This window comes from Apodemus sylvaticus, chromosome 7 (assembly GCF_947179515.1).
Source record: "Apodemus sylvaticus chromosome 7, mApoSyl1.1, whole genome shotgun sequence".
Classification (NCBI taxonomy): domain Eukaryota; kingdom Metazoa; phylum Chordata; class Mammalia; order Rodentia; family Muridae; genus Apodemus; species Apodemus sylvaticus.
The window spans coordinates 55,180,722-55,207,332 of NC_067478.1; the positions used below are offsets into that span (position 1 = coordinate 55,180,722).

General features: G+C 39.8%; 1 protein-coding gene across 1 annotated transcript in view; it reads left to right on the forward strand.

Moving 5' to 3' along the window:
* Positions 1–21,385: 21,385 nt before the first annotated feature.
* Unc13c (unc-13 homolog C) overlaps positions 21,386–26,611 on the forward strand; it is a 439,545-nt gene continuing 434,319 nt past the window's right edge. The window contains exon 1 of the mRNA XM_052189342.1: positions 21,386–24,356. Within this exon, the coding sequence (XP_052045302.1) occupies positions 21,389–24,356 (2,968 nt within the window). The 5' untranslated portion in view covers positions 21,386–21,388. The remainder of the gene's footprint in view (positions 24,357–26,611) is intronic.

The window sequence follows — 26,611 nt, forward strand, 5'->3', positions numbered from 1 at the left end:
TGGGGGTGGGGGTGGGATCTTTCTGAGTTAACTATAGAGCTGGGAATAACTCACTATTAGACCAATCGTGTCTATGTGGTTTTAACAGGACTGACCTGTATGGAGGCTTGGATTTTCTAGTGTGTCTGTGCCAACAGTTTCTTTCTTTGGATTTTTATTGCTGGTGTCTGCCTTCCCCTGTGCTCGTCACTATGTTGTGAGATTTCTGCAAAATTGGTGAGATACTTATATATGTTAGGTACAGGCGAGGGGGAAGATCACCCTGGTAGATTAAAATGACTCTAATGTGATACAATATGGCAACTTTTGTTGTTGACATGAACAAAAAAATAGTGCTCAAAATGTATCTTACTATTTTAAGTAAGAGGCAATAGATGATAGTATGATTCTCAGCTAGAGAAAACAATTGAAACAGAGGAAATGCTTGTGGGGTGAAATGGCATGCAGTTATGGGTGGAGGTCAAGACCTTTGCGTTTTGACTTAAGGCCTGGAAAGTTGTGTTAGATTCTACACAAGGAAGAAAATGGTCTCCACTCAAAAGTTCTCACCTCTGTTATAAAAGGGAAATATAAAATGAGTACCAATGAGCTACAAAAGCTCATATTGTATTAGGAATAGTTGAGAAGGAATTGATAATATATTTTTGCTAAGCAAAGCAGGTAAAAAAAAAAAGCTAGCTCAGGTTAAAAGAGAGACTATAAGGAAGGAACAGGCCTACTGATATATCTGAAATTTATAGAGTAGAAATTGATTAGTTACTTCAGGTTTTATTTATTATACTGTGTGTGCACATGCGTGTGTGTGTGTGTGTGTGTGTGTGTGTGTGTGTGTATAATCATATTGTTTACTAAAATCTCTTTCTGCATAACTATTATTTTATCTTTTTTTTTAACTTTTTGTTTTCAATATTCTTTGTTTTCAACATTCAAAATGATTTTCCCTTTCCCGGCTCCCTCCTCCCCATAAGTTCCCTAAGCCCTCTTCCCTCCACCCATTCTCCTATCACCCCTCTCCTACTTCTCTGTCCTGGTATTCCCCTACAATGCTGGAACAAACATTTTCAGGACAAGGGACCTCTCTTTCCTCCTTGGGAGTCATTTGATATGTGAATTATGTCTTGGATATTCAGAGTTTCTGAGCTAATATCCACTTATCAGTGACTGTATTCCAAGTGTGTTCTTTTGTGATTGGGTTACTTCACTTAGCATGATATTTTCCAGATCCAACCATTTGCCTAAGAATTTCATGAATTCATTGTTTCTAATTGCTGAGTAGTATTCGACTGTGTAAATATACTACATTTTCTGTATCCATTCCTCCATTGAGGGACATCTGGGTTCTTCCCAGCTTCTGGCTATTATAATTAGGGCTGCTATGAACATAGTGGAGTTTCTGTCCTTATTGCATGCCGGGGAATCCTCTGGGTATATGACCAGAGTGGTATTGCAGGGTGCTTCGGAAGTGTTATGCCCAGTTTTCTGAGGAACCACCAGACTGATTTCCAGAGTGGTTGTACCAACTTGCATTCCCACCAACAGTGGAGGAGTGTTCCTCTTTCTCCACATCCTCACCAACACCTACTATCTCCTGAGTTTTTTAATCTTAGCCGTTCTGACTGGTATAAGGTGAAATCGCAGGGTTGTTTTGATTTGCATTTCCCTAATGACTAATGATGTTGAACATTTTTTTAAGGTGCTTCTCAGCCATTCGAAGTTCTTCAGGTGAAAATTTTTTGTTTAGCTCTGTACTCCATTTTTTAAAAGGGTTATTTGGCTCTCTGGAGTCTAACTTCTTGAGTTCTTTGTATATATTGGATATTAGCCCTCTATCAGGTGTAGGGTTGGTGAAGATCCTTTCCGAATTTGTTGGTTGCCGTTCTGTCCGCTTGACTGTGTCCTTTGCCTTACAAAAACATTATAATTTTATGAGGTCCCATTTGTCGATTCTTATCTTCGAGCATAAGCTATTGGTGTTCTATTCAGGAACTTTCCTCCTGTGCCCATGTCCTCAAGGGTTCCCCAGTTTCTTTTCTATTAGTTTCAGTGTGTCTGGTTTTATGTGGAGGTCCTTGATCCACTTGGAGTTGAACTTAGTACAAGGAGATAAAAATGGATCATTTTGTATTATTCTGCAAGCTGACCTCCAGTTGAGCCAGCACCAATTGTTGAAAAGGCTATCATTTTTCCACTGGATGGTTTTAGCTCCTTTGTCAAAGATCAAGTAACCATAGGTGTATGGGTTCATTTCTGGGTCTTCAATCCTATTCCATTGATCTACCTGCCTGTTATTGTACCAGTACCATGCAGTTTTTTAACACTATTGCTCTGTAGTACTGCTTGAGGTCTGGGATACTGATTTCCCCGGAAGTTCTTTTACTGTTGAGAATAGTTTTAGCTATCCTGGGTTTTTTGTTATTCCAGATGAATTTGAGAATTGCTCTTTCTAAATCTATGAAGAACTGAGTTGGGATTTTGATGGGGGTTGCATTGAATCTGTAGATTGCTTTTGGTAAGATGGCCATTTTTACTATATTAATCCTGCCAATTCATGAGCATGGAAGATTTTTCCATTTTCTGAGGTCTTTGATTTCCTTCTTCAGAGAGCTGAAGTTCTTCTCATACAAATCTTTCACTTGTTTGGTTAGAGTCATACCAAGATAATTTTTATTGTTTGTGGCTATTGTGAAGGGTGTCATTTCCCTAATTTCTTTCTCAGCCTGCTTATCCTTTGAGTATAGGAAGGCTATTGATTTGCTTGAGTTGATTTTATAACAAGCCACTTTGCTGAAATTGTTTATCAGCTGTAGGAGTTCTCTGGTGGAGTTTTTTGGGTCACTTAAGTAGACATATCATCTGCAAATAGTGATAGGTTGACTTCTTCCTTTTCAATTTGTATCACATTGGCCTCTTTATGTTGTCTAATTGCTCTAGCTAGAACTTCAAGTACTATGATAAAAAGATATGGAGAGAGAGTGCAGCCTTGCCTAGTTCCTGATTTTAGTGGGATTGCTTCAAGTTTCTCTCCATTTAGTTTGATGTTGGCTACTAGTTTGCTGTATCTTGCTTTTACTATGTTTAGGTATGGGCCTTGAATTCCTGTTCTTTCCAAGACTTTTAGCATGAAAAGATGCTGAATTTTGTCAAATGCTTTTTCAGCATCTAATGAAATCACCGTGTGTTTTTTTTTCTTTGAGTTTGTTTATGTAGTGGATTGTATTGATGGATTTCCATATATTGGACCATCCCTGCATCCCTGGGATGAAGCCTACTTGATCATGGTAAATGATTGTTTTGATGTGTTCTTGGATTAGATTGGCAAGAATTTTATTGAGTACTTTTGCGTCAATATTCATAAGGGATATTGGCCTTTAGTTCTCTTTCTTTGTTGGATCTTTGTGTGGTTTTGGTATCAGCGTAATTGTGGCTTCATAGAACGAGTTGGGGAGTATTCCTTCTGTTTCTATTTTGTGGAATAATTTGAGGAATATTGGTGTTAGGTCTTCTTTGAAGGTCTGATAGAATGCTGCACTAAAACCATCTGGTCCTGTGCTTTTTTTTTTTTTTTTTTTTTTTTTTTTTTTGGTTGGGAGACTTTCTATGACCACTTTTATCTCTTTAGGGGTTATGGGACTGTTTAGTTGATCTATTTGATCCTGATTTATTTGATCCTGATTTAATTTTGGTATTTGGTATCTGTTTAGGAAATTGTCCATTTCTTCCAGATTCTCCAGTTGTGTTGAGTACAGGCTTTTGTAGTAGGATCTGATGATTTTTTGAATTTCCTCAGTTTCTGTTGTAATATCTCCCTTTTCGTTTCTAATTTTGTTAACTTGGATACTGTCTCTGTGCCCTTTGGTTAGTCTGGCTAAGGGTTTATCTATCTTGTTGATTTTTCTCAAAGAACCAGCTCCTGGTTTTGTTGATTCTTTTCATGGTTCTCTTTGTTTCTACTTGATTGATTTCAGCTCTGAGTTTGATGATTTCCTGCCTCGTACTCCTCCTGGGTGAATTAGCATCTTTTTGTTCCAGGGCTTTCAGGTGTGCAGTTAAGCTGCTAGTGTATGCTCTCTCTAGTTTCTTTTTGGAGGCACTCAGGGCTATGAGTTTTCCTCTTAGCACTGCTTTCATTGTGTCCCATAAATTTGGGTATGTTGTGCCTTAATTTTCATTAAATTCTAAAAAGTCTTTGATTTCTTTCTTTATTTCTTCTTTAGCCAAGGTATCATTGAGTAGAGTATTGTTCAGCCTCTATGCGTAAATGGGCTTTCTGTTGTTTTGGTTGCTATTGAACACCACTCTTATTCCATAGTGATCTGATAGGAGGCATGGGATTGTTTTGATCTTCTTATATTTGTTGAGGTCTGTCTTCTGACCAATTATATGGTCGATTTTAGAGAAGGTACCATTAGGTGCTGAGAAAAAGATATATTCTTTTGCTTTAGGATGAAATGTTCTCTCTATATATCTGTTAAATCCAATTGGTCCAATTCGTCAATTAGATTCATTGTGTCCCTGTTTAGTTTCTGTTTTCTTGATCTGTCCACTGAGAAGAGTGGAGTGTTGAAGTCACCCACAATTATTGTGTTAGATGCAATAAGTGCTTTGAGCTTTAGTAAAGTTTCTTTTATGAATGAGGGTGCCCTTGCATTTGGAGCATAAATGTTCAGACTGGAGAGTTCTTCTTGGTGGATTTTTCCTTTGACCAGTAAGAAGTGTTCTTCCATGTCTCTTTTGATGACTTTAGGTTGAAAGTCAATTTTATCTGATATTAGAATGGCTACTCCAGCTTGTTTCCTAAGACGATTTGCTTGTAAAATTGTTTTCTAGCCTTTTACTCTGAGGTAGTGTTTGTCTTTGGCCCTGAGGTGTGTTTCCTGTATGCAGCAAAAAAATGTAGGGTCCTGTTTATGTATCCAGTCTGTTAGTCTATGTCTTTTTATTGGGGAATTGAGTCCATTGATGTTAAGAGATATTAAGGAGTAGTCATTCTTACTTCCTGTTATTCTTTTTTTTTTTAAAGATATATTTATTATATTATATGTAAGTAAGTACACTGTAGCTGTCTTCACCAGAAGAGGGCGTCAGATCTCTTTACGGATGGTTGTGAGCCACCATATGGGTGCTGGGATTTGAACTCATGACCTTTGGAAGAACAGTCAGTGCTCTTACCCGCTGAGCCATCTCTCCAGCCCCATTTTTTTTTAAAAGATTTATTTATTTATTTATATGAGTACACCATTGCTCTCTTTAGACACATCAGAAGAGGGCATCAGATTCCATTACAGATGGTTGTGAGCCACCATGTGGTTGCTGGGAATTGAACTCAGAACCTCTGGAAGAACAGTTGGGTGCTCTTAACCGCTGAGCCATCTCCCCAGCCCTCCTGTTATTCTTGATGTTATATTTTATATTTAAGTGGTTATCTTCTTTTGGGCTTGATGAAAGAAGTTTATTATCTTGCTTTTTCCAGGGTGGAGTTTCCCTCCTTGTATTGGTGTTTTCCACCTATTATCCTTTGTAGGGCTGGGTTTGTGGAAAGATACTGTGTAAATTTGGTTTTATCATGGAATATCTTGGTTTCTCCATCTATGGTGGTTGAGACTTTTGCTGGGTATAATAGTCTTGGCTGGCATTTGTTTTCTCTTAGAGTCTGCATGAGATCTGCCCAGGATCTTCTAGCCTTCATAGTCTCAGGTGAGAAGTGTGGTGTAATTCTAATTGGACTTCCTTTATATGTTACTTGGCTTTTTTCTCTTAGTGCTCTTAATATTCTTTCTTTGTTTAGTACATTTGGGGGTTTGATTATTATGTGACAGGAGGTATTTCTGTTCTGGTCCAGTCTCTTTGGAGTTCTGTAGGCTTCTTGTATATTCATGGGCAACTCTCTCTTTAGGTTAGGGAAATTTTCTTCCATAATTTTGTTGAAGATTTTCGCCCCCCCCCCCCCCCCGCTGGCTCTTTAAGTTGTAAATCTTCACTCTCATCTATACCTATAATCCTTTGGTTTGGTCTTCTCATTGTGTCCTGGATTTCCTGGATGTTTTGGGTTACAAGCTTTTTGCTTTTTTGCATTTTCTTTCACTGTTGAGTCAATGGTTTTTATGGTATCTTCTGCATCTGTGATCCTTTCTTCCATCTCTTGTATTCTGTTGTTGATATTTGTGTCTGTGGCCCCTGATTTCTTCCCAAGGTTTTCTATCTCCAAGGTTGTTTCCCTTTGTGATTTCTTAATTGTTTCTACTTCTGTTTTTAGATCCTGGATGGTTTTGCTCAGTACCTTCACTTGTTTGTATTTTCTTGTATTTCTTTAATATATTTTTGTGTTTCCTATTTCATGATTTCTGCCTGTTGACTCAATTTCTCCTGCATTTCTTTAAGTGATTTTTGTGTTTCCTCTTTATTGACTTCTATCTGTTGACCCCTATTCTCCTGAATTTCTTTAAGTGATTTTTGTGTTTCCATTGTAAGGGCCTCTAACTTATTCATGTTCCCTGTATTTCTTTCAGAGCTTTATTTATGTCCTTTTCGTGCTCCTCTAACAGCATCATGACTAGTGATTTTAAATCCTAATCTTGTTTTTCTGGTGTGTTGGGGTATCCAGGACTTGCTGTTGTTGGAGAATTGGGTTCCGATGCTGCCATATTGCCTTGATTTCTGTTAATAATGTTCCTGTGTTTGCCTTTTGCCATCTGGTTATCTCTGATGATAGTTGGTTAGTGACAGCAGTCACTGACTGGTGCTTGAACCTCCTGTGGGCCTGTAAGGCTATTTCCACACCACTGGATGACTGGGTTTCTCCTAGCACAGATTGCTGATGTGCTGCCCTACTCTTTATTGTCGTTGAAGCCTTAGTGTGTCCTGCCTCAAGCAATGCTATACTCAGGTTGTCTCTGTGTCCCTGGTGTTGCCTGTCTGGTCTGGCCAGTAGTAAAGATGGTGGACGCTGTGTGGACACCCTCCAAGAGCTGATCACTCTGTAGGGCCAACAGCCCAGGATAGGGCTTGTTGCTGGGTTTCAAATGCTCTGCTGATGCTGGTTCTCGAATGCCCCCCCTTCTACCGAATACCCTGCTCCTGTCTGTTCTTGAGTGAGTTTCAGGAGTAGGATCTTCCCTGTGTCAGATGTGTCACAGCTCTACCACATCTGATGGAAAGGGGCAGTGGCGATTAACCTGCTCCTGCCAATTCTCTAGAGAGTATTTGGTAGTGGGATCTTCCCTGTGTCAGATGTGGCACAGGTCTCTGGCTGAGCTGGCTGCTTGGTCACAGGATCCAAGATGGTGGTGACAGACCACAGGGCTCCATCCAACCTCTGGACTCCCTGCAGTTCAGGCATTCCCCCTGTCTGAGCTGGCTGAGCTGCCAGTGCCAAGAGGGTGGATACCTCATACCTTAGGGCTCTGTCTAATTGCGGGACTCCCTGCAGGTCAGGCACTTCCCTGACTGAGCTGCCAGAGCCAGGATGGTGGCTGGCAACCTCAGACTGCGGGCCGCCATCTAACTGCGGGACCCACTGCAGGTCAGGTGCTTCTCTAGCTCTATTATTTGATCTTATGGAAGATAGAAACTAGTATTCTTTCTCTCCCTCTTTATCCCTCAATCCTAGTGTGGACACAATGAATAACTGTTACCCAATAATTAAAGTGTTGACCTGTTCATATTGCTAGTAAGTTTAAAATAATCTTAATTTAAATCTAGGGTTTTAGCTGGTTTGATCTCCCATAAATCTGTATTCATCATCTCTGGTTAATCATTCTGCATTGACAAGCATACAAGCACTGGACATATGAAGGTCTCCATTCTTACCCAGAAGCTTATAGTCATGTGGGAAGAAGAAGATAAAGATTTCAGGCATAGTCTCAGTGAAACATCATAAAGTAAATTAAGATGTACCTGTGCTCAAACACTGCTCAATATTTTGGAATCTGTTAAATACCTTCTCTCCAAATTGTGATCAGATACTTCTTATCTGAATGACTGGAGCCTGATTTGTACTCATCAATAAAGGCAAGGTTATACGACCTCAATTACAACCTTGAAAAACTGTCTGCAGAATCTGATTGATGAGCATTGCTTAATTGCTTAGAAAAAATATCTAGGGAATCTTTCCTGGTTTCTACCTGAAAGAATAACTCAATAGGAAATTCAAGATAAAATGGGATAAAAATCCCATTAAGATGTTCTCAAATATACCTAGCAGGTCAAAAGCTTTAAATTAAAAAGGACCACCCCTCACATTCATCCTTAAAACTACAGATTTATTCTTAGGACAATGTAAAAAATTTGTTCTTGATGCCTTGCAAAGCCTACTCTTTGCTCTTTTTTTTTTTCTGTTTAATATAAAACAGTCAGTTGCACATTGGACAGTAAGGTGATTTTGCTGTTGTTATTGATGTTGAGGCATTTCTTAATTTTTAAACCTTGAAGAATTGTAAAAATATCTCCAAATTGCCACTGATATCAAATTCCCTGAAGAACTGGCAATTTGTCTTCTTCAAAACTGGGTTAAATAGGTGTGTAAGTCGATAACCTTATGTTAATTTATCAGTTTGCAAAAGTATAACCTTTCTCATATTAATTCATAGATGAACAGGTCTGGACCCCAGCAGGCAGCATGGCCGTACTATCAGGTGCTTTGTGTCCTTGGTGCTGATAAGAAGCACTGCAATGAAGCCCTTACTATAATAGCTTGGGGGAAGGAAAGGGTATATTTGACTTACATGCCATGAATCACAATTCACTGAGAGCACCCATAGCAGGAACTCAAACAGGGCAGGAACTTGGAGGCAGGAGCTGATATGGATGCCATTGGGGAGCCATTGTTGGTGACTGGCTTTTTCTTCATGTCTTAATCAGCTTTCTTTCTTAAAGAACCCAGGACCACTAGCCAGAGTCGAATAGGCTAGACTCTCCCAGATAAATTACTAATTAAAAGCGCCCTAGAGACTTGTCTATAGCATTTTCTTATTTGAGGTTCCCTCCTCTCTGGTGGCTCTGACTTGTGTCAAGTTGACTTTAAAACTAGCTAGTATGATCTTTTAGGTCATAGTTGTGGCAAACACGCATTGCCTTTTTCCAATAAGGAACTCAGAGGGAAAGCTGGGCTGCAGAGTTTCACCAAACTCTGTTTCCATGTCATTTTATGATCAGGGAAATGATGAACTGCTTACTTAGCCACGGCAGAACTCATCTGAAAGCACAGCAGACATGACAGCAGTGATGCAGCTGATTCTCATGTAAGCACTTGCCTTTTTGTCTCAAAACAATTCTCTGTTCTTTTAAAAATTTATTTTTTAAATCAAAGCACATTCTTTTTTTTTTTTGTCTTTTTTTTTATTTGATATAATTTATTTACATTTCAAATGATTTCCCCTTTTCTAGCCCCCCCCCCACTCCCCGAAAGTCCCGTAAGCCCCCTTCTCTTCCCCTGTCCTCCCTCCCACCCCTTCCCAGTTCCCCATTCTGGTTTTGCCAAATACTGTTTCACTGAGTCTTTCCAGAACCAGGGACCACTCCTGCTTTCTTCTTGTATCTCATTTGATGTGTGGATTATGTTTTGGGTATTCCAGTTTTCTAGGTTAATAACCACTTATTAGTGAGTGCATACCATGATTCACCTTTTGAGTCTGGGTTACCTCACTTAGTATGATGTTCTCTAGCTCCATCCATTTGCCTAAGAATTTCATGAATTCATTGTTTCTAATGGCTGAATAGTACTCCATTGTGTAGATATACCACATTTTTTGTATCCACTCTTCTGTTGAGGGATACCTGGGTTCTTTCCAGCATCTGGCAATTATAAATAGGGCTGCTATGAACATAGTAGAGCATGTATCCTTATTACATGGTGGGGAATCCTCTGGGTATATGCCCAGGAGTGGTATAGCAGGATCTTCTGGAAGTGAGGTGCCCAGTTTTCGGAGGAACCGCCAGACTGCTTTCCAGAGTGGTTGTACCAATTTGCAACCCCACCAGCAGTGGAGGAGTGTTCCTCTTTCTCCGCACCCTCTCCAACACCTGCTGTCTCCTGAATTTTTAATCTTAGCCATTCTGACTGGTGTAAGATGAAATCTTAGGGTTGTTTTGATTTGCATTTCCCTAATGACTAATGAAGTGGAGCATTTTTTAAGATGCTTCTCCGCCATCCGAAGTTCTTCAGGTGAGAATTCTTTGTTTAACTCTGTACCCCATTTTTTAATAGGGTTGTTCGGTTTTCTGGAGTCTAACTTCTTGAGTTCTTTATATATATTGGATATTAGCCCTCTATCTGATGTAGGATTGGTGAAGATCTTTTCCCAATTTGTTGGTTGCGGATCTGTCCTCTTGATGGTGTCCTTTGCCTTACAGAAACTCTGTAACCTTATGAGGTCCCATTTGTCAATTCTTGCTCTTAGAGCATACGCTATTGGTGTTCTGTTCAGAAACTTTCTCCCTGTACCGATGTCCTCAAGGGTCTTCCCCAGTTTCTTTTCTATTAGCTTCAGAGTGTCTGGCTTTATGTGGAGGTCCTTGATCCATTTGGATTTGAGTCAAAGCACATTCTTAATCCTCCTTCTGTCCTACATGCCAACACATCATTATTCTCAAGGTCTTACATGTATCTCAGAAAATAAACAGACCTAGGGTACATAAGCTATAAGCATGTCATCAACTGTATTCTAGCCTATGCAGTAGGCCAGATAAGAGCCAAGTACCTGAACACTTGCGGCAAAGGAAGGAGCTGCTAAGTAGGACAGGAAACGTACACCTGGCAGATGAAGGTTTGGTCACAAAATGGGTTTCACGAATGTGTCCCCTCCAATTCCAACATTCAGACTAGTGGCTACTGGACACTTTATTCAAGATGATCATCCACAGTCATAGCACAGCTGAGAGTTAGTGAGCCTTCACTGGAGAAATGATTTTTAATTTGTAATAAAAATAAATAAAGAGTGCTGAACTAGAAGGGTATGAATAAGAATGAAGTAATAGGATACAGGTACATGAAATGTCATAATGAAGCTCATTGCTTTGAATGATAATTTAAAAAGATAAAAAAAAAATGCTAGAGCTGTAGAGGTGAGCCAGTGCTTCCTGCTCTTGCAGACAACTTGAGTTGTGTCCCAGCACCTATGTCAGGCTACACAATCACCTGTAACTCTAGCAGCAGAGGCTCTAAAACCCTTTTCTGGCCCCCAGACACACCCACAGACACAAATACAAATACACACATAATTAGAGTGAAAATAAATATTTAAAAACAAAAAATTAAAAATTATTAAATAAAATATTTAGAAATGTAAAGATACGGTAATATCTATTGCACAACATGAAGAGCCTTCGCATTATATTACTATGTTTGTACTTCATGATTTAATGGCTTATAAAGTGGATAAGTAGGCATTTTAGACTCACTTTTTTTATGTGTAGATAATACCAGTTTGTAGGGTCTTGTACTTGGAAATAGGTGTTATCACTGTTAGAGCTGTGCTGTTGGGGGAAGGTGCTTAATGATGCCTGACCACAGTGCTTTTCTTTCTACAACAGGAATAACTAAAGCACACTCCCTTATATTCCTGTGCACACAAACCTTACTGGTAGGGGTGTGTCTGAAGCACAGCCAGCAAGTATACTGTGGCAGCTCTCATCTTCTCTCTTGCCCATTAGCTATCTCTGGGAGTTGTGATAGTGAGGAAATCAAGCATATTTTGTAAGCATGGAGTCAACTAGCCAAAAGTTCAAATCTAGGATATGATCAATACCAACAGTAGATATTTGACAGTAGCATGGACATTTATAAATTTTATTAGAAATGACATTTATTTATTATTTATTAATGCTTTCTTTATTTCTTCCTTTCTTTCTTTCAGTGTTGAAGATTGAAGCTATAGCATCACACATGCTAAGCAAATGTTCTACCACTGAGCTATATCCATAGTCCAAGGCTGTTCTTGACTAAAATTTCTTTTGCTTCCATAAATTAAATAATATATACTAATATAGAGATACATTGTTTCCTATTTAAACATGTCCATCCTCATTCATCGAGAAAAAACTAAATCTAGTTCTCTTTTGTAATAACTTCTTTATGTTCCCTATTGCCTCAGTTAACAGGCCCTGGGAATTGTTGATGAATTATGTTAAAACTAAGTTGTTGGGGTATAGGTTCAAGGTAATATCTGTGGTAGTCTTGATGGAAAGAAAACTAATATCTCTCGATAAAGATGCCTCAGTGTTGCCTTCAAGAAAGAATGGGTTTTCTACCCCTGAATGGTAACATGGAATTCTTTTGTATCTTACAGGATTCAGAGGAAATAATTAAGTGAAAGTTATTAAATTGGACTGGTCTCTATAATTAAAGTTGCCCTCAAGTCTAGGAAATTAAAATGAATTAACACAGATGTTTTCTCCCATTACTAAGAACCCAGTGGTAGGATGGCCAACCTGCCCAAGTTGGGAATTAAACCTTACCTGAGGTTTGGTCTTTCATAATGACAAATTCTTCTACTAGGTGCTTAGCTTTTCCAGTATCTGCTAAAAGAAGTGAGAATTTATTTGTTTGGTGACACAGATAGTTTTAGAATTACCCTTTAATTAGCAAGAAATTGCTTCTAGCTAATCACTGTCTTTCTGCCCTGTATCAAGAGACTCCAACAATTGTCATTCTATCTCACAGTGCCAATCATTTCTTCCCTTGAGCCTTTCAGATATTCAAGATACTGTGTGTGCTGCTTAATTCCTTCCTGCTGATATAATTTTGAATTCTATAGCTATAAGAATGGTAATTTTGCCTCAGTTATATACCACAGGGCCTGTTTTTGCAAAGCATCAGTTGTTAGATCCTTATACATATATACTGTTTCATATAGAGCCATCTCTTTAGTGCTCCCTTGGTACCAACTTTCGACAGTTAGATTCTCTGGGAAACAGACCATGAAATAGACAAGCATAGTGTATCTTTTGACTTTTATATATGAAAACCTGATCTGCAGAATGTTTGCAACAGAGGTCTTAATGATCCTACAGGAAGTGTCGATATTCAGAGTTTCCCTGTACTAAAGAAAAAGAACCAGGCATATGAACTCCCAGTTATTAGTCACTGCCTCTAGGCCTCCTAAAGAAAGAGAATGACCACCCCCTCCACACACCCAGGGCAGGAAGCAGCATTTTCAGAGAGTGACTCAGAATGAGCCCTTGGGGACCAGCCAGCACTCTGGAAAGTCAAAGAAAGGAGTAACAATCTTGAAAAAATGTTCAGGTGGACTAACTTAGTGATGCCAGTCATCTCTGCAGAGATTCTGGGAGACATCTTGGTAGAGCCTCACACTAACTTTACAGTATTCAGAAAGTGCCCATTCTTAGGGATGTCACTTATTTATGCTTCCTTCAAAACCAGAGGAATTTACTCAGAAGACATTCTCACATGCCTTTGAAAATATTGGGTGTTTAGAAAATTATCAGGTTGTGGTCTCTCAGTGCACTGTTTGCTGTGGTTATTCCCAGGTATCACTGAGGCAAAAACTGACTGATGCTAAGTGTGTTTTAGTTTTGAATTGAAGAGACTTTGCATGTGTACTCGAGTAGTCTATAATAAGAGTACTGCTGATTTCCAAACATCTGAATTGAATGCTTGAATTCTTCATCAGGAACTTGTATTAACTATCTTATAGCGAATCTGTTGTCTTTACTAAAAATTTTAAAGGAAGTGTTACTTTTAGGCACTTTGAAGCAACGTCTTTTGGGATTTACTTTAAAAGCATCCTGTAATTTGGGAAAATGATGAAATTGCCACTTTGTGTAGTGACACTAATTTAAATTTTAGTAATGAGTGGCACACCCATTTTTGCTTGAGTGCTTTAAAGCATAAATATTTGGCTTTCATCCAAGAATTAGAATCAGCTGAACTTCCTTTGTGTGAAGAGAATTGCAGAGGACTTAATACTCTAAAGCAGAAGCCAGGAATGGACAATGTAATTATGCAAGCCTTTAAGATCTGTGCTATGCAACATTCATTAAAATTTAAAATTCTTACTTTTGATACAGAACAGGCTGCATCCAGAGTTACACACAGGGCAGTAAGTGGAGCAGGAGGAAGTCAGAGCCAGGCCAAGTGCAGAAGCCAGGGTGGTAGTTAAGTGAATGTATGGTTTTCTTTCAAATCTTCATTTAGGGAAACTCATTGTCCTAATTTCAGTTTTTGTTGGGTGATAAAATGCCCTAACAAAAGTCTTAGAGGACAAAAGGTTTACCTGGCATAAAATTCCAAGTTACAGTCCATCACTGCAGCAAAATCAAGGCAGGAGCCTAAGGCAGAGAGTCGTATCACATTTGTGAGCATGGGGAGAATCAACGCATGCCAAGTCTCGGTTTGTCTTCTTTAACAATGTTCAAGATCTCCTGCCCAGGCAGGGGTGCTGTCCACTATGGTTGCATCTGCCTAAACCAATTAACAATCAAGACAGCCCCTCACAGAATTGGTCACAGGAGACCCTGATTTAGACAGTCCTCAGAGAGTCTCTCTACCAGGTGATTCTACATTATGTGAAGTTGGTGGGTCTTCCTGTTAGATCATGTTAGTGACTGTCAAGGTACTGATTCTTCTTTCAGAAAGACAAAATATCCAATCATTTCCCAAAATGTGATACTGTGGGGTTCACCAGAGTTTCTGTTAGTATAAGCAAAAAATTGAAGTGGTTAAGTTTATAAAGAGAGAAGAACTGTTTTGGCTTACAGCTTATAGCTACTTTAGTCTTTATCAGCTGTCCCCTTGGCTTTGAGCCTAAGAAGGTACTTTGTGTGAGGAGAACAAAGAGAAACACAGAGGACAAAGACAGATGAAGGATTATGCAGAGACTTGATACAGGGGCAGGGATTGCCCTCTCAGAGGGGAAAAGGGAGGAGGAAGGAGGAAGGGGGAAGGGGGAAGAAACTCTATAAAGAAGGGGGAGCCGGAGGGAGGCAGCATTTTCAATGCAAATGAATAGATAAATAAATGAATAAATAAATAAATAATTTTTAAAAAGAGAGAGGAAGGAACCAGGCCTCATAATTCCATTCAAGACCACACGCTGAAGGACCATCTACTATACATCACTAGAGGGACCCAGCCTGTAACACATGGGGACATGGATGTAAGCCACAGAATAGAGTATTCTGTGCTCTCACAATGGTCATCCCTGTGACTTTGTCACATCGCACACATCATCCTTTTTCTAGTTCTTATGAAAGTATTTGTTAAACAAATATAACTCTTCATCCGCTCTGTAAAGACATTTTAGAATGATTGGACGTTTGATCTTTGTTTTTATCCCGTTCACTCATCATCTGCTTTGTCCCAACTCACCGAAGCTTTGCCTCCTCTCTTCAATCCGTTTGGCTCTTTATTGACAATGCTGGCCCGCCATCCCGTCCTCAGCTACTCTGGTTTTCTTCTCCTGAGTATTTCAGGGACCCTACTTACAAAGCTACCTGAGCGACACTTTAGCTAATGCCACCTGTTCATGAAGCTTTCTCTTTCAGATGAACGTTGTAAATGTTCCCTCTTCTCAAGTCTCCCTTCCCACCAGACAGGAAGTACCTTTGAGTCAACTACTTTCTGAATCACCACAAACTTTACTGCCAAATTGATATGCTATGTTCATGTCACTAATATGTATGTTTAGAAGAACTGAATTTGATACAGTTTCACTGTATAGCATAGCCTGGTTTTGAAATCACCCTGAACCTCCTGTATCTGACTCTCCAGTGTTAAGATTGCAGTATGGTGGAAATTTTAAGTCATTTGTGGATGTATTTGTATGCAAATCTACATGCACATGTGTGTATCTACCTGCCTGTAGAGGTCATAGTTCAGCCTTGGATGTTTAAATCACTATCCTGTTGCTTAAAACAAGATCTTTACCTTTCAACCAGAACTAAGCAATTTTCTTAGGCTTTCTGACAAGTAAGACCCAGGAAGAGAGTCCACTTTTCTCCACCACTGTAGCTTTGGAATTACAAGAACATGCCACCGTGCCTCTTTATTTTTTTCCCCCACGGTGGGTTTTTGGAGATCCAAACTCAGGTCTTCAATACTTACACAGAAAGCACTTTACTGACTGAGTGTCTCCTCAGCCAGGTAAAAATTGTTTTAAAATGACCATAACATCTAGTCTAAGGCCTTCACTATCAGGACACTGTTGTTGAGGGAAATAGAGACTTTCTTGCTGTGTTGCTGTGGGGATTCACTGTAATCCTAATTTCAGTGGGCTGTGACTAAGGTAAATTCAGTGTAGAAGAAGAGTCAGTTGTTGGAGAGTTGCTTCAGTGGATAAGAGTACTTGCAGCTTTTGCAGGAGATTTGGGTTTGGTTCCCAGCCTCCATATGGCAGCTCATAACCACCTGTAACTCTAATTCCAGGGAATTAGTGCCCTCTTCTGACTTCTGCAGGTACTGCATGCATGTGATACACACACATACATGTAAGCAAAATGCCTTTATATTTTTAATTATTTTAATAATAATAAAATTAATAAATATTTTAATATACAGATTAAAGTTTTAAAAATAAATGTCATGGATGAGAAAGTCCAACATATCTGTCCAGAATTAAGCTGATAATAGAATAGTAAATAGAATATCTGAAAATGAGGTAACAAGCTCCAGGCTCCTGGGTCAAGGTCAAGGTCAGAGTTGAGTCAGTCTCCCCAAGCCCAGAACCTGGGGATTTGGGAGGCAGCTGGTCTGCATTTTAACCAGCCTAGCCTCTTTGTCTCCTTTCTTCTCCATGAAAGTTAACCGTGAATTCTCAGCTCTCTGATTTGCATGCTTTTGGTAAGAAGCATAAAATCATGTCTTGACCTGAAAATGCCTTAACTCAGTTCAGGTAAAGATCTAATCATGAATTGCTACTTTTTTTTTAAAGGTTAATTAACTCTTTAGTCCATGCGGATTATCCAACTTGAGTCACATTGATAAGTTCTTTTACAAAATGAATTTGTTAACCAATAAAAATTATTTTATTAAGGCTAGTTTCAGAATTTTCATATCTTAATTCAAATCTGGAGCTCAGAGCCAAGGGGGATATTGCTTATTAGTTGCATGATCTAGCACAAATTTCCCAAAGCTCAACATCTCAGCTGCTTTCATACAAACATTATAGAGAAGAAAAATAAGATAAATTTTATAATGGTTGGTATATAGTAAGTAATAATTAAACGTTAACATTAAGACCTCCCACAGCAACAGCCCAGTGTTTTAACCTTCAACTATTCTCTTAATTCCTACTTTTAAATTTTATTATGTAATATAATGTGTGCTGTGAAATTAAACATAACAAAGGAAAAGCATATAGGGGAACCCTTGAATAGCAGTTATTGAGAATTAGATGACTATATGCTGGCTTTGTACCCCCCAAACACACACACACACACACACACACACACACACACACACACACACACCTTTATTACTGTTGGGTTTTTTTCCTCACCAGAATGTCTTTATATTTGGAATAATTTGAAGAACAGAGAGTACCCATATACACATACATGTGTATGTCTTAAAGGCTGGGTCAGCACTACAGGTACTATTTATCTTAGCTGACCAAGGACCAGGCTGTCTATATGTTTTACTCCACTGTCTATATTTTGGTTCCTTTTCTTTTCTTTTCTTTTCTTTTCTTTTCTTTTCTTTTCTTTTCTTTTCTTTTCTTTTCTTTTCTTTGAATCTTTGCTTCCCTTATCCATGTTAATAGGCACAGTGATGCCTTCTTTAGTCTCTCAGTGTGGATTATTGTGATAATTTAAGTTTCTGGAGCATTACGCATGCTCATTACATATCAGATTTCTTTCCTACCCCACTTACGTGTCTCAAATGAGTCTCATGGATAATTCAACAGTGCTTTTCCTGAGGCTGTTCTGGTTCTGGAACAAAAGGAAACAGGGAAGAGGGGCAGGGGACACAGTAACTGGGAAGGTGAAATCTCAGGAGTGAAACACTTGGCTGGAGACAGGTGCTAGGATTTCTTTCCATCTGCTTATCTAGGATGTCTGTATCCTTTTCTCATTCTTCAACTTACAAGGGGTCTAAAGTCGCATCTCACGTCTGTCTTGGTCTCATTGGATACCCCTGTAATCTAGCTGCTTCTCTTTTCTTACTACTACCTTTCTCTGTCCTAACAACAGCTGAGAGTTGCTGGGGCTCTGTGTTCAGACAATGTGGTAAGAACTATGCATGTGTTAGCTCATTTAACCCTTACAGTTCCCTTAGAGGAGATTATGTTTCTACCCCAGTGTCCTAAATGTATAAGCTCAGGAAGAGGAGAAAGCTGGCCACTTTCTCAGGATCACACAGTGAGGTGTTTCCATGCAGGAAATCTGTATCCAGGACAATACTGGAAGCTATTGGCAATTACTACCTTGTCACTAAATGGAACTCCCGAGATTGTAAGATTTGCATATATTAATTGTATTGGTTTTAGAGAAATTTTGTGTTTGAAAGAAGAGAAAATTAGCATTAGGAAGACACAGTAGAGTTTTCTGTCCCTAGGAAAACTGTTTGACATTAGCACCTGGGTGAAGAAAGCAGTAGGGATACAGTCTATGTTCACTTGGCTCTCTGTTTCTAGCATTGTAGTAAGGCAAGTCACTGTGGAGATGGGAACTGAGGGAAGGAAAGGGTGGTCATGCCACACTGCTCTTTGCTAGTGTATAGTGGGACAGGACTTCCATTTGGATGGTGCTTCTTCTAAGTATTCTCACCCATGGTGACAATTCTAAATCACAATGAAAATCATATAGTCCAGGTGTGAGAACATCAGACACAGTCACAGAATTACTGCTTTTATGTCCGCAAAGCCTAGAAATCATGTGTGGGCTTGGTAAACTTAATATTTTAGACTGAAGAAACTGGGAGAACACTTCATTCTTCTAAAACTCATTGAAAATGATTCATGTGCCCCAATCTAGCTTAACTTTCCTATGTCTTTTCTTTATAAGGAGAGATCACAGACACGCATAATAAAGTTTTTGAACACATTTCAGGAATCAACGTCTCAGCACCATTTATTAGTTGAAAATAAGTCCTAGCTTGTAATTGAGAATGAGTCAGAAATCCCAGAAAAGAGTAGCTGCAGCTCTCAAGGTGGGAGTCCTCTGAGGCTTGGTCATTTTTAGTCTCTCTTCTCTCTACATCTGCACTCCTGCCTTCCTCATTCACGTACCCCTTCCCTTGAGAAGCTTGGCTTTCTGCCACAGCATGTACTCCCAAGTCCCTGTGGTGCCTGACTGAAGGGAAGCTGGAGGTATTCCAAGTGGAGGGAGGCAGACTCCAAAAAACTACATGAAGATTATGATGTATCCTTTAGTGAATTACGCTAGGCTGTTTATCTACCCAAATACATTCTTCAAAAACAAGCAAAGACTTTGGTGTTATTGTTATTCTGGGATATATTTCAGTGATAAAATACTCCACAAATCTTTTGAGAGTCTATCATAGAGAAGGCAGTGTGCCATGCAGTCAATGGCTTTGAAAGTGAACTTTTTTTTCCCCGTTGTCTAAGAATCTGTCATTAAAGTGTCATGGTTGTCTGTCAATCACACTTCAAAAACAAAATCGCAGGAAGAAATCTGGCCCATCCCTTATTGATTATCTGTATGCTTGCTTCATCTGTGGTACAATTTTATTTGGTAGCTTGGGAATCCAGTTCTGATGATGTTTCTAATAAACCCAAAGGATAAATTTTCAGCCACGTTGCCAGGAGGTTGTACCAGTGGTTTAGGCTGGTAATGCTTTTTCAAGTCTTGGATGTTTATGTTTTGGGTTTAGTGTCTGTAGTTTTAATGCAGCTGTACTATTCCTTTTATTGTCTCCACTGCTCAATTTAATATAATCTTAAAATGTGTTTCAACTCATGATTGACTACTGTCATATTGGATGTCTACGTTGATCTCGTAGTGATTATTCATTATCGGAAATAGTTACTTAATTTTGATTATTTTAATCTCTGTTGTGCATAGTCCTGGGGTTGCTTGTATTTTGACGCTATTTCTGCTCTTCTGGGAGGGGCTGCGAATGAGGAATGAGTCACTTACTCAGGTGACTTCTTATGAACCATCCCCTAATAAATAAATGAGCCAATCACTGGGCAAGTAGGCGGGACTTCCGGGTTGGAGAAAGTAAGAGAGGAATCAGGAGAGAGAAGTCCTTTTGGATAGGGATAGCATGAGGACAAGATGTAGCTACTAGTGTCTCCTGGTTTCAATGGCAGATCTGTCAGAATTCACCTCTGGATGATTTAGATTTAATAAGGCTTTCAAGATTAGGATTTTAGTTGTTATGCCCAATGATTGAGTTACTGTTGTTTCTAAACTAAGTTTGTGTGGTGTTTTCCTTCACCAGGTGGCTTGTCTGGGTTCAAGAGAGAAAGGTACAGAGGCAAAGCGTAGGTTTGCTAGATGTGCACCACAAAGGCCGTGGGGGTTTTGAAGCATGGGGCTGCCCTGGTAGCACCCTGCCAGTGGGAACTTTGAAAATTGGGTGGAGAGATTTTGGAGCTCTGAGTCAGAGAATCTCCATGAGATAAAAACTGGCCTTTGAGACCGCTGGGGCTGAGAGTACCTGAGTGTAGCTCAGGAATTTGCTGTTCTTCTTAATATTTCCCGCAATAAATCTCTTTTAAGGATCCTCAATTATTGAATTCCTACAAGAGCAAAAAATTATTTCTAGTGTAATAAGTCTTGTTTGCATGGAAATTGTCTTAACAAACATAGATCCTATAAATATGGTAAATTTGGAAAGTCTAGGGTAGGAAGAATATACTTATATTTCTGTTAGTAAATGTGAGTTTAGAAAAAGATAGAGAGTAGAGATGGCAACATGACCATGTTCAAATTATCATTTTATTAGCTTTTAAAAGTAATTCTAATATGGCATCATGACTATATTCTGTTATTTTATTAACTTTTTAAAGTAACCCTAATACCTTCTGTCACCATTTCAATTGCAATAAATAATTTAGGAAAGGGTATCAGACAATGAATACATTTTAATTTAAACTCTGAGAACTGCATTCCCTTTTCTGAAATTTTGCACACATCATACACCACAAATACCTTGGGAAATGTTAGAAATGGGAAGAATGTGGACTTGAATTCTTGTACTCATTATAGCATTTCTTCCTTTTCAGACACATCATGAAGTTACATGGGCATGAAAGAGCTGTGAAACTTCTCTTCGAGAAAGGTGGCAGAGCTAGGCTGGTGGAGTCCACAGACCCTTGACTTCCCAGGGAAGCATCATCTGCTTTCCTGCTCCTTCTGGTAATTGATGGCACTGGAGAACAGTGATGCTGGCCTTGGGTTTACAGACTACCATCCCAGTGCCTTGTTCACTTCCTTGGACTAGAGTAGCTCACACTCATTGCTCTCCATGGTGGCCAGTCTCTTTAAGAGCTTGATTTTAGCTTATATACATAAGCTGTACAAAGGAATGTTTACAAAGAAACTGGGAAATACAACCAAAAAAAAAGAGAATTGTCAGCAGAAAAAAGATCAAGATTTTCCAACTGCTGGCCACACCAAACCCCCTAAATTGTCAAATGCCCTGAAAAGCACTGTAAAAAAGATTGCAAAGTGCTCATCCACCCGTAACTTCTCCATAGAAGACGAAGAAGGTCACAAAGACTTCTCCCTGTCACCCACATTCAGTTACCGAGTTGCTATTGCCAATGGCCTGCAAACAGCCGTGACCAACAGTGATGAGGACCTGCTTCAGGAGCTGTCTTCCATTGAGAGCTCATACTCTGAATCCTTCAATGAGCTAAGGAGCAGCACAGAAAACCAGGTTCAGTCAACACACACCATGCCAGTCAGACGTAACAGGAAGAGCTCAAGCAGCTTGGCACCCTCAGAGGGCAGCTCAGATGGGGAGCGCACCCTCCACACCTTAAAACTGGGTGCTCTACGGAAACTGAGGAAATGGAAGAAGAGCCAAGAGTGTGTCTCCTCAGACTCAGAGTTGAGCACCGTGAAGAAAACCTGGGGCATAAGAAGCAAATCATTAGATAGAACTGCTCGGAACCCAAAGACAAATGTCTTGGAGCCAGGGTTCAGCTCCTCTGGCTGCATTAGCCAAACCCATGATGTCATGGAAATGATCTTTAAAGAGCTTCAGGGTATAAGTCAGATTGAAACAGAACTTTCTGAACTCCGAGGGCACGTGAATGCTCTCAAATACTCTATCGATGAAATATCTAGCAGCGTGGAGGTAGTCCAGAGCGAGATTGAACAGCTTCGGACAGGGTTTGTCCAGGCTCGAAGGGAAACTAGAGACATCCACGATTACATAAAACACTTGGGTCACATGGGGAGTAAGGTAAGCCTGAGATTTTTAAATGTGCCTGAAGAAAGACATGAATATGTGGAAAGCGTAGTGTACCAAATTCTTGTAGATAAAATGGGTTTTTCGGATGTACCAAATGCTATTAAAATTGAATTTGCTCAGAGGATAGGGCAGCAAAGGGATTGCCCAAATGCAAAACCTCGACCCATCCTTGTATACTTTGAAACACCTCAGCAAAGGGATTCTGTCTTAAAGAAATCATATAAGCTCAAAGGCACAGGTATCGGGATCTCTACAGATATTCTAACTTATGACATCAGAGAGAGGAAAGAGAGAGGGGTGTTGCCATCTTCCCAGACATATGAAAGCATGGATATGAAGTTGTCCACGCCAGAGCCCAAAGCCAAGAAGAACGCTTGGCTGTCACCCAATGACAGTGACAGAGAGCTGGAGTCAGACCTCAGCAGAAGCAGCTATGCCGACTCTCCAGCAAAGGGAAGTTCTTCTAAGTCCAGCTCAAAGTCACACAGCGCTCGGTCTAAGAACAAAGCAACTAATAGCAGAACATCACAGAAGTCAGACTACAATAAACGGCCCTCTCAACCGCCAGCATCAAGTACCCCGGAAAAGCAAACACGTCACTATGTGGAAGCCACACCACCACTCTGGCATTCACAGAGTGACTTCTTCACTCCTAAACTTAGTCGCTCTGAGTCAGATTTTTCCAAATTGTGTCAGTCTTATTCAGAGGATTTTTCTGAAAGTCAGTTTTTCTGTCGAACTAATGGGAGCTCCCTCCTTTCCTCTTCTGACCGGGAACTTTGGCAGAGAAAACAGGAGGGCATGCCTGCCTTGTACCACAGACTGCAGGACCAGGGTTTGGATGAGAATATTCCATCAGCACCAGGGCAGAGTGAAATTGAGAATACAGAAACAGTAGACAGTGGCATGAGCAACAGCATGGTGTGTGCGTCTGCAGACCGAAGCAATTACAGTGGTTCCCAGCTCTCACTGCATGAGGACCTGTCTCCATGGAAGGAGTGGAATCAGTCAGGGCAAGGAACTGATGTTGCCTTAGATTCATCTGCCCAGGAACCTTTTGACTACGACACCAATAGTTTGTCTGACCAACAGCTGGATATCTCCAGCAAAGACCTAGATGACCTTGGCAAGTGCCACAGTGACCTGCAAGATGACTCTGAAAGCTATGATTTAACCCAGGATGACAACTCTTCTCCATGTCCTGGATTGGATAATGAACCACAAGGCCAGTGGGTTAGCCAGTATGATTCTTATCAGGAAGCCAATTCTAATGACCTGTACCCCAACCAAAGCCATCCGTCCATGATGTATCGAAGTCAAAGTGAATTGCAAAGTGATGATTCAGAAGGGGCCCAGCCCAAGTCCTGGCACAGTCGACTAAGCATCGACCTTTCTGATAAGACCTTTAAGTTCCCCAAATTTGGATCTACTCTTCAGAGGGCGAAGTCAGCCCTGGAAGTAGTGTGGAACAAGAGCACACAGAGTCTCAGTGGGTGTGAGGACAGTGGCTCTTCCTTAATGGGGAGATTTCGGACATTATCTCAATCCACTGCAAATGAGTCAAGTACCACCCTTGACTCTGATATCTATACAGAACCCTATTACTATAAAGCTGAGGAAGAGGAGGACTACTGCGAACCAGTGGCTGACAGTGAGACAGATTATGTTGAAGTGATGGAGCAGGTCCTAGCTAAGCTAGAAAACAGGACTAGTATCACTGAAGTAGATGAACACATTAAAGACTATGACTACCCTTCCTATGAAACTCCTTATGAGACCCCTCAAGATGAGGGCTATGATGGGCAGGCTGATGACATCATTAGTGAAGGAGAGCTGGAAACCTTAAATGAACCAGCAGTTGAAATGGAATTAGCAGAAGATGAGAACCAAAACATCCCTGTAGAGCTACCGGAGGTCATGAAGCCAAAGAGAATCCGACCTTCCTTCAAAGAAGCAGCTTTAAGGGCCTATAAGAAGCAGATGGCAGAGCTGGAAGAGAAGATCCTGGCTGGAGGTACTCAAGTTTAAATGCTAAGTTATGTGCTGTGTGTTAACACTTACCAGTACAATTGTACAGGGTGGTGTAGGCTTTCCTAGGAGAAGGAATTCAACTGCAGTGAATTTGTGTGTATGTATTCTGAGAAGAATTTCATTTTGTTCAGATAGCTCTCCCAACAAGGGATTCATAAAGAAAATGAAAATAGATTTCAGATAGTTCATTTTGAAAGGAGCACAACTCTAGGCCTATACATCATCGATGAAGATTTTTGTCCTGGGTACAGGAAATCATTAGGGAAATAAAAGGACTGGCTCTTAACCAAGCAGCCTGGCACTCATGCCCTGGTTCTACTGGGTTCTCAGGGATGAGGAGAAAGGGGTATTTAATTTTACAAATTTGGAGAACACAAAGAGTCAAGTATAAACATTCCTTAGTAGAACTACAGTTTAGAGCCTGATGTTAAGAAGAGATGGGTTTGCAAAGCCAATCTCAGCCTGTGGATGACTGTCAACTTCCCTTACACAGACTAACTAAGCTGAAAGACGCAGTAGGTCCGGGAGCCCAGGCCACCCCAGAGCAGACAGACATTATTCTTTGTGTTACTAGGGAGTGAGGGTGAGCAGGTTTCCACAGGAGTAGTATAGAAGTTACTTCTCAGTTAGGAAAATGAGAAGAACTGATCTATTTTTCTTAATTTCCGAGGGGAACAATTTTCAATGTGAGATTTTGGAACTGTGGATAAATATGAGTTCACTGATTTTGTTTATCAACTAAACCTCATTTGTATATGACTCAATCATTTACATTATATTTAATTTGCATGCCTATTATATCTTGGGATAACATTTTAAAATCTCATTTTAAAAACAAATTTGATAATTTATGTGTTCTCTGATTATAGTGTTAACATCTTTCACTAAAATATTTGTTCTATATATTTTCTAAAGGCATATATGTATGTGAACAAGTATCCATTTGCTATTCTGAAATTCTTTTATAGAATAATTTGTTGAGCTGGTAGCTGATTGTGGTTTCTTTGCCATCAAAAACTCCTAACTTACTACTTTCTTACTGGAAGAGTCAGGCTACAGAGACAGCAGTCACCTTTATCATCAAATAGTACAAGACTATCAGCTTTCTCTCCTTCAACACAGCCTGTGTATTTAAAGGAGAAAAGGGGGGTAGGGGGGTACATTGCCTGAGACTTCGTTACTGAATAAATAACAGAATAGAATAGAAGCAGCCCTCAATTATGCCAAACTGGTTTGAATATCATTGTTATGTAAATATAATTATGTTAGAGAGTAATATTATCCCCATCATAGAAAGACTTTGTGGAAGTCCTCCTTAGTGAATTTAGTTGACATATTTTGCTGTAGGTAGAATCTAGAAATTAGAGCTTTTTATTTACTGTGTATTCAGCAAGTTATTTAAAGACTTAACTGGTTTGTGTGTGTGTGTGTGTGTGTGTGTGTGTGTGTGTGTAATGTGATATAATGGTTATTTGTTTACAATCCAACAAATTAAAGGTATTTATTGGTTTGAAATATTAAACAAGTCCTTATAGTTCAAAAATGTTGATCTTCAATTAAAAATTATTTTAGTTTCTGCTTATCAACCATTTACACACACACACACACACACACACATGAGTTAGATTGTGTGTGTGTGTGTATGTGTGTGTGTGTGTGTGTGTGTACCACCAGTGTGCTGGAACTGGACTTACAGGGGGTTGTGAACAATCCTGTGGGTACTGGGCACCAAATCTGAGTCCTCTGCAAGAACAGCCAGTGCTCCTGATTTTTTAAGAAGGAAATTGATGTATATAAACAGGGACGCTTGGTTGACTTTTTGAAGGGATATCTCACCATTTGTTGCAACATGGATGGGTCTTTAGGTGATCACTTATAAGTGATGCAGGACACAAGAATATCACAGGATACAACTTATATAAGACATCTTAACAAAAGCAGCCAGGGCTTGAGTATAGCTCACTGACAGAGCAATAAATGACCACACAAGAAGCTCTGGGTTCCCCCTTGAGCTCATAGAAAAGAAGTCAAATACAGAGAGAAAGATAGAAAAGCAGTGGTGCACAGGGAGTGTGGAGCAGGGAACAAGGCATATAAGGGAGAGGAGACAAATGGAGGATACAGAGGGTGAGCCAGTCCTGGGATCCAGTGGCAGAATGACGACAAGAATAGATTATACTTATTATATTCTGGATTTGTGTTCTCCACACATACCAAGGGATGACTACATGAGGTAAT